A 7,925-nucleotide genomic window follows, 5' to 3' on the forward strand; every position below is an offset into this window, starting at 1 on the left:
GTTGAAGTGTCCTTGAGCAAGACACTGAACCCTACTGCTGAACCCCAGTGGACGGACTGAGCGCCCTGCATGGCAGAAGCCTCCACTTGCGTGTGAATGTGTGAGCGTGTGAATGTGTGAATGTGTCTGCGGTGTGAAGGGCTTTGTGCTCTGAGGAAGCGTTTGAGGACTGCAGGGCGGGGCGAGCGAGCGAGCGAGCGAGCGAGCGAGCCTCACCGGAGCTTTGGAGTCGCTCTGCTTCTCTCTGTGAAGCTGCTCTTTAATAATGGATGTGTTGAGACTGCAGATCCCAGGTGAGGGACCAGAACTGGGCCTGGGGCCGGGACCGGGTCTGGGCCTGGGACCGGGACCGGGACCGGGACCGGGACCGGGACCGGCCCCGCGACCAGAACTGGGACCGGGACCCATCTGCAGCAAGCTGCTGAAGTCCCTGTCCTCTGCAGTGTGTCAGTGGGAGCAATGCTACAGTCACTGCTGCTGTACACACACACACACACACACACACACACACACACACACACTTGGATGTTGTGCTGTGGGTTTGAGCTGCGGCTGCTTTCTGTATGACCGTGTTCTGACTCAGTGGAAATGTTTCTGAATGAATGGAGGAATGTTTGGTGTCTTCAGGTGGTCGTTCACTCCCTCAGGGGTGAGCTCCGGGTCGCCTCACCCTGCAGCTCCGGGTCGCCTCACCCTGCAGCTCCGGGTCGCCTCACCCTGCAGCTCCGGGTCGCCTCACCCTGCAGCTCCGGGTCGCCTCACCCTGCAGCTCCGGGTCGCCTCACCCTGCGGGTGGGGGTCGGGGTTGCCTGCTGGTCAGGTTGCTGGTCAGGTTGCTGGTCAGGTTGCTGGTTAGGTTGCTGGTCAGGTTGCTGGTCAGGTTGCTGGTCAGGTTGCTGGTTAGGTTGCTGGTCAGGTTGCTGGTCAGGTTGCTGGTCAGGTTGCTGGTCAGGTTGCTGGTCAGGTTGCCTCCCGTTAGGCCTGTCACGATGATCAATAAATAAACTAATCGCAGGATAATAACCGGAAGCTTCCTGCTGCGCCTGCCAGCCGTTGTGTGAAGCCCGGTACAGACGGATGTCTTTCTGCTCTTTCAGCTTCGTGGCCCAGAATGCAATGCGGCTGCAGAAACTGGGCGTGACGCACGTTCTCAACGTGGCGGAGGGAACCTCCTTCATGCACGTCAACACCAGCGCCGAGTTCTACAGCGGCACCGGCATCACGTACCACGGCATCCAGGCCAACGACACCGAGCACTTCAACCTCAGTGCCTTCTTCCAGGAGGGGGCGGAGTTTATCGACAAGGCCCTCGCTCACAACAACGGCAAGGGTGAGCGCCAGCTTCAGTCCCGTCCAGTCTCATCCTGAGCAGCTTGACACACTGCACGGACGAGTCGCTCCGTCGAGTTGCTCCCTCGAGTCGCTCCGTCGAGTCGCTCCCTCGAGTTGCTCCCTCGAGTTGCTCCGTCGAGTCGCTCCGTCGAGTCGCTCCGTCGAGTTGCTCCCTCGAGTCGCTCTGTCGAGTCGTTCCGTCGAGTCGCTCCGTTCCGTCGAGTCGCTCCGTTCCGTCGAGTCGCTCCGTTCCGTCGAGTCGCTCCGTCGAGTCGCTCCGTCGAGTCGCTCCGTCGAGTCGCTCCGTCGAGTTGCTCCCTCGAGTCGCTCCGTCGAGTCGCTCCCTCGAGTTGCTCCCTCGAGTTGCTCCGTCGAGTCGCTCCGTCGAGTCGCTCCGTCGAGTTGCTCCCTCGAGTCGCTCTGTCGAGTCGCTCCGTCGAGTTGCTCCGTCGAGTCGCTCCGTCGAGTCGCTCCCTCAAGCCGCTCAGTCGAGTCGCTCCGTCGAGTTGCTCCCTCAAGTCGCTCAGTCGAGTCACTCCGTCGAGTTGCTCCCTCAAGTCGCTCAGTCGAGTTGCTCCGTCGAGTTGCTCCGTCGAGTTGCTCCCTCGAGTTGCTCCCTCAAGTCGCTCAGTCGAGTCGCTCCGTCGAGTCGCTCTGTCGAGTCGCTCCCTCGAGTCGCTCCGTCGAGTCGCTCCGTCGAGTTGCTTCCTGGAGTCGCTCCGTCAAGTCGCTCCGTCGAGTTGCTTCCTGGAGTTGCTCCGTCAAGTCACTCCGTCGAGTCGCTCTGTCGAGTCGATCCCTCGAGTCGCTCCGTCGAGTCGATCCCTCGAGTCGCTCCGTCGAGTCGCTCCCTCGAGTCGCTCCGTCGAGTCGCTCCGTCGAGTCGCTCCCTCGAGTCGCTCCGTCGAGTCGCTCCGTCGAGTCGCTCCGTCGAGTCGCTCCGTCGAGTCGCTCCCTCGAGTCGCTCCGTCGAGTCGCTCCCTCGAGTCGCTCCGTCGAGTCGCTCCGTCGAGTCGCTCCCTCGAGTCGCTCCGTCGAGTCGCTCCGTCGAGTCGCTCCGTCGAGTCGCTCCCTCGAGTCGCTCCGTCGAGTCGCTCCCTCGAGTCGCTCCGTCGAGTCGTTCCGTCGAGTCGCTCCGCTCTGTTGAGTCGATCCCTCGAGTCGCTCTGTCGAGTCGATCCCTCGAGTCGCTCCGTCGAGTCGCTCCGTCGAGTCGCTCCGTCAAGTCGTTCCGTCGAGTCGCTCCCTCGAGTCGCTCTGTCGAGTCGATCCCTCGAGTCGCTCTGTCGAGTCGATCCCTCGAGTCGCTCTGTCGAGTCGATCCCTCGAGTCGATCCCTCGAGTCGCTCTGTCGAGTCGCTCCCTCGAGTCGCTCTGTCAAGTCGATCCCTCGAGTCGCTCCGTCGAGTTGCTCCGTCGAGTTGCTTCCTGGAGTTGCTTCCTGGAGTCGCTCCGTCGAGTCGCTCCGTCGAGTCGCTCCGTCGAGTCGCTCCCTCGAGTCGCTCCGTCGAGTCGCTCCGTCGAGTCGCTCTGTCGAGTCGATCCCTCGAGTCGCTCCGTCAAGTCGCTCCGTCGAGTCGCTCTGTCGAGTCGATCCCTCGAGTCACTCCGTTGAGTCGATCCCTCGAGTCGCTCCGTCGAGTCACTCCGTTGAGTCGCTCCGTCGAGTCGCTCCGTCGAGTCGCTCCGTCGAGTCGCTCTGTCGAGTTGCTTCCTGGAGTTGCTTCCTGGAGTTGCTTCCTGGAGTTGCTCCGTCGAGTTGCTCCGTCGAGTCGCTCCGTCGAGTCGCTCCGTCGAGTTGCTCCCTCGAGTCGCTCCGTCGAGTCGCTCCCTCGAGTTGCTCCCTCGAGTTGCTCCGTCGAGTCGCTCCGTCGAGTCGCTCCGTCGAGTTGCTCCCTCGAGTCGCTCTGTCGAGTCGCTCCGTCGAGTTGCTCCGTCGAGTCGCTCCGTCGAGTCGCTCCCTCAAGCCGCTCAGTCGAGTCACTCCGTCGAGTTGCTCCCTCAAGTCGCTCAGTCGAGTCACTCCGTCGAGTTGCTCCCTCAAGTCGCTCAGTCGAGTTGCTCCGTCGAGTTGCTCCGTCGAGTTGCTCCCTCGAGTTGCTCCCTCAAGTCGCTCAGTCGAGTCGCTCCGTCGAGTCGCTCTGTCGAGTCGATCCCTCGAGTCGCTCCGTCGAGTCGCTCCGTTGAGTTGCTTCCTGGAGTCGCTCCGTCAAGTCGCTCCGTCGAGTTGCTTCCTGGAGTTGCTCCGTCAAGTCACTCCGTCGAGTCGCTCTGTCGAGTCGATCCCTCGAGTCGCTCCGTCGAGTCGATCCCTCGAGTCGCTCCGTCGAGTCGCTCCCTCGAGTCGCTCCGTCGAGTCGCTCCGTCGAGTCGCTCCCTCGAGTCGCTCCGTCGAGTCGCTCCGTCGAGTCGCTCCCTCGAGTCGCTCCGTCGAGTCGCTCCCTCGAGTCGCTCCGTCGAGTCGCTCCCTCGAGTCGCTCCGTCGAGTCGCTCCGTCGAGTCGCTCCCTCGAGTCGCTCCGTCGAGTCGCTCCGTCGAGTCGCTCCGTCGAGTCGCTCCCTCGAGTCGCTCCGTCGAGTCGCTCCCTCGAGTCGCTCCGTCGAGTCGTTCCGTCGAGTCGCTCCGCTCTGTTGAGTCGATCCCTCGAGTCGCTCTGTCGAGTCGATCCCTCGAGTCGCTCCGTCGAGTCGCTCCGTCGAGTCGCTCCGTCAAGTCGTTCCGTCGAGTCGCTCCGTCGAGTCGCTCTGTCGAGTCGATCCCTCGAGTCGCTCTGTCGAGTCGATCCCTCGAGTCGCTCTGTCGAGTCGATCCCTCGAGTCGATCCCTCGAGTCGCTCTGTCGAGTCGATCCCTCGAGTCGCTCTGTCGAGTCGATCCCTCGAGTCGCTCCGTCGAGTCGCTCCGTCGAGTTGCTTCCTGGAGTTGCTTCCTGGAGTCGCTCCGTCAAGTCGCTCCGTCGAGTCGCTCTGTCGAGTCGATCCCTCGAGTCGCTCCGTCAAGTCGCTCCGTCGAGTCGCTCTGTCGAGTCGATCCCTCGAGTCGCTCCGTCAAGTCGCTCCGTCGAGTCGCTCTGTCGAGTCGATCCCTCGAGTCCCTCCGTTGAGTCGATCCCTCGAGTCGCTCCGTCGAGTCACTCCGTTGAGTCGCTCCGTCGAGTCGCTCCGTCGAGTCGCTCCGTCGAGTCGCTCTGTCGAGTTGCTTCCTGGAGTTGCTTCCTGGAGTTGCTTCCTGGAGTTGCTCCGTCGAGTCGCTCCGTCGAGTCGATCCCTCGAGTCGCTCCGTCGAGTCGCTCCGTCGAGTTGCTTCCTGGAGTTGCTTCCTGGAGTCACTCCCTCGAGTCGCTCCGTCGAGTCGCTCCGTCGAGTCGCTCCGTTCCGACTCGCTCCGTCGAGCCGCTCATCTGGATAGCGGTGCTTTTTAAATAAGTTTGCTTGCTTTGCATGCGGGGCGTTTGGCGTTTGGCGTTTGGCATTTGGAATGTTTGGCGTGTGGAGTTTTGGCGTTTGGCGTTGGGCGTGTGGGGATTTTGGAATGTTTGGCGTTTGGCGTTTCTCGCAGTGACGACTCTCAGGTCAATCAAGCCGGCGTTCTCGTTCCGGACCTGGAGGACCTGGTCTCTGGCGTCGCTCCTTTCTGACATTCACAATAAACTCCCCGGTCGCCTCCAGCGAATCTTCTTCAGACCCGTGGAACCGGAACCCGGACCGGAACCGGAACCGGAACCCCATGACTTCACGGTCTCCGCCTTGTGTCCTGCAGGAAAGGTGTACGTCCACTGCAGGGAGGGCTACAGCCGCTCCCCCACCATGGTGGTGGCCTACCTCATGCTGCGCCACCGCATGGACGCCCGGCTGGCCGTGGCCACGGTGCGGCAGCGGCGCGAGATCGGCCCCAACGACGGCTTCCTGCGCCAGCTGTGCCGCCTGCACCAGCAGCTGGCCGCCGAGGGCCGGCTGGACGGGGACGGGGGCCGGCCCAAGACCAAATGAGGGCGGGGAGGGGCCCTGACCGAACCAGCACCCTCCAACACGCCGGGGTCTTTCTCACGCACACACTCCCACGCCGGCCGCTTCCTGTTCGATTCCCTCCACTGGTCCCCGGCTGACCTCTGACCTCTGACCTCCAGTCCAGAGCGCTCAGAGCCTGAAGCATTCCTCCATCCCCCGACGGAAGGTTTTAAATCAGACTTCTAGAAGAAAGCACAATCATTCCATGGTGTTCCACTGCCCCGTCTCCGCCAGCAGGAGCACGGTTCGATTCCCGAACAGCCGCCTGGCAGGTGGTTCAAGAACCGACCAAACATTCCGGAACCTGAACTCACCCCAAACCCTGTCCAGACCCTGTCCAGAATCACCTGAACCCCGTCCAGAATCACCTGAACCCTGTCCAGACCCACCTGAACCCTGTCCAGACTCATCCTGAACCAGGTCCAGACCCTGTCCAGACTTCAGCTCCTGCCTGTCGGGACAGAAATCCAGCCCCCCTTTACAGAAGACTCCCCCTCCGGAGCGAGCTGGAGCCCCGGTACCGACCCCCCTACCTTCCATACTGGTTCAGGCCTCTGGACCGGTCCTCTGGACTTGCTCTGGACCCCCGGCTTTAGCCTCTGAACCAGCCTCTGGACCGGGTCTGGATCAGCTCCGAGACCCGGTGCTGGTGTAGCGGCCGACAGGACGGATGTTGGTGCAGCCGGAACTTCTGGTCTCTGAGCCCCGTTCCTCACCGGGCCGGCTGCAGAACCAAAGAACCAGGAAGACCCCCATCTGCAGCTTCAGGTTCCATGAAACCAGGGTTCTCCGGCCCCATTCCTCCTGAGCCCCCGTTCCTCCTGAGCCCCCGTTCCTCCTGAGCCCCCGTTCCTCCTGAGCCCCCGTTCCTCCTGAGCCCCCGTTCCTCCTGAGCCCCCGTTCCTCCAGAGTCCCTGTTCCTCCAGAGTCCCTGTTCCTGCAGAGTCCCTGTTCCTGCAGAGTCCCTGTTCCTCCAGAGTCCCTGTTCCTCCAGAGTCCCTGTTGCTGCAGGTTCCAGTTCTCTCCCTGCTTCAGTACCAGGCTCTTTACTGGGTTCTGCTAGGTTCTGGCTGAGGATGGACTCATCAGGTCCAGGACCGAGCAGAGTCTCTCCCTGCTGGGACCTGCTGGATAGCGTAGCAGCAGGTTCTACAAGGTTCTGAAGGGTTCTAAAGGGTTCTAAAGGGTTCCAGCCCATGTGGTCCACGGGCAGCTGGAGTGGAACGTGTGGAACGTCTGGTCCAGAGTCCCGCTTCCAGCAGATCAGATTGACTGATCTTGAAAGAACCAGAACCAGAACCAGAACCAGAACCAGAACCAGAACCCCTTCCTGACTGCAGTCAGTTGGATGTTTTGTGTTTTTGATGAATTAATGATTCATTTTAAACATTAATTCACTTTTTTAAACTAAATTTCTGAGTTTGGATCTCAGAGCGTCTGAGCCGAGCGCCGCCGCTGCTCTCTGGCGCCCCCTGCAGACCCACTTCCTGTCGGCCCGCCGCACCAGCAAGAAGCCCCTCCCCCTCAGAGTCATCCACTGCCACGCCCCCTGCCACGCCCCCGCCATCCACACAGCACTAACGTCTGTCAGAGCGCCGCACGCCACAGGCCCCGCCCCTTGACGTGCGCGCCGCCGTGCACACCACATTCACATCAAGCCTTGGTTTTTTCTTTCCTGGTCCTGAAGCATTGCAATATATGTCAATACCTCATCTCCATCAGAACCCGGCAGAACCCGGCAGAACCCGGAGCTCTGCAGCTCGTTCTGGACTGGACCGGACCAGGACCGGACCAGGACTGGACCAGGACTGGACCTGGACTGGACCAGGACTGGACCAGGACTGGACCAGGACTGGACCAGGACTGGACCAGGACTGGACTAATACCGGACGAAGATGGTAATAGCACTAAACCAAGACTGGACCGAGACTGGACCGAGACTGGACCGAGACTGGACCGAGACTGGACTAGCACTGGACCCATACTGGACTAGTACTGGACAAATACCAGACTAATACTGGACCAAGACTAGAAAGTGTCCACAGGACCAGGCAGGACCAGAGACCATGGGGGACAGAGACTTGAAGACCAGCAGACCCCAGAGATGGACCGTCAGAGACGGGACGTCCACCTGGCCGCCTCCAGCTCCACATTAGCCCGGCTGGCATGTTAGCATGAGTCCAGCGTCTCTGCAGGACGGACCGGTCGTCTCTGCAGGGACGGACCGGTCGTCTCTGCAGGGACGGACGGGTCGTCTCTGCAGGGACGGACGGGTCGTCTCTGCAGGGACGGACGGGTCGTCTCTGCAGGACGGACCGGTCATCTCTGCAGGGATGGACCGGTCATCTCTGCAGGACGGACGGGTCGTCTCTGCAGGACGGACGGGTCGTCTCTGCAGGACGGACCGGTCGTCTCGCCCCCTGCTGGCTCTATTTACTCTATATATCTGTATACATCACATATAGACATGTATACTGTATAGACCACATATATCCTGTTGACATATATGAATGTATGAGCAATGTGTCTGTAGCGTGTCGTGTTGTCGGATCGTCTTCAGTCCGTGTATCTCATCTTCTCTCTGTTC

The 7,925-nt window shown here is 61.4% G+C and overlaps 1 protein-coding gene across 1 annotated transcript in view; it reads left to right on the plus strand.

Moving 5' to 3' along the window:
• Positions 1-5,940, plus strand: part of dusp3a (dual specificity phosphatase 3a) — a 9,302-nt gene extending 3,362 nt beyond the window's left edge. Inside the window, exons 2-3 of the mRNA XM_030087594.1 lie at positions 1,098-1,330; positions 5,091-5,940. Coding sequence (XP_029943454.1) covers positions 1,098-1,330; positions 5,091-5,320 — 463 coding nt within the window. The 3' untranslated portion in view covers positions 5,321-5,940. The remainder of the gene's footprint in view (positions 1-1,097; positions 1,331-5,090) is intronic.
• The last annotated feature ends 1,985 nt before the right edge of the window (positions 5,941-7,925 follow it).

Source organism: Salarias fasciatus, unplaced genomic scaffold, assembly GCF_902148845.1.
Source record: "Salarias fasciatus unplaced genomic scaffold, fSalaFa1.1, whole genome shotgun sequence".
In the NCBI taxonomy this organism is placed as follows: Eukaryota; Metazoa; Chordata; class Actinopteri; order Blenniiformes; family Blenniidae; genus Salarias; species Salarias fasciatus.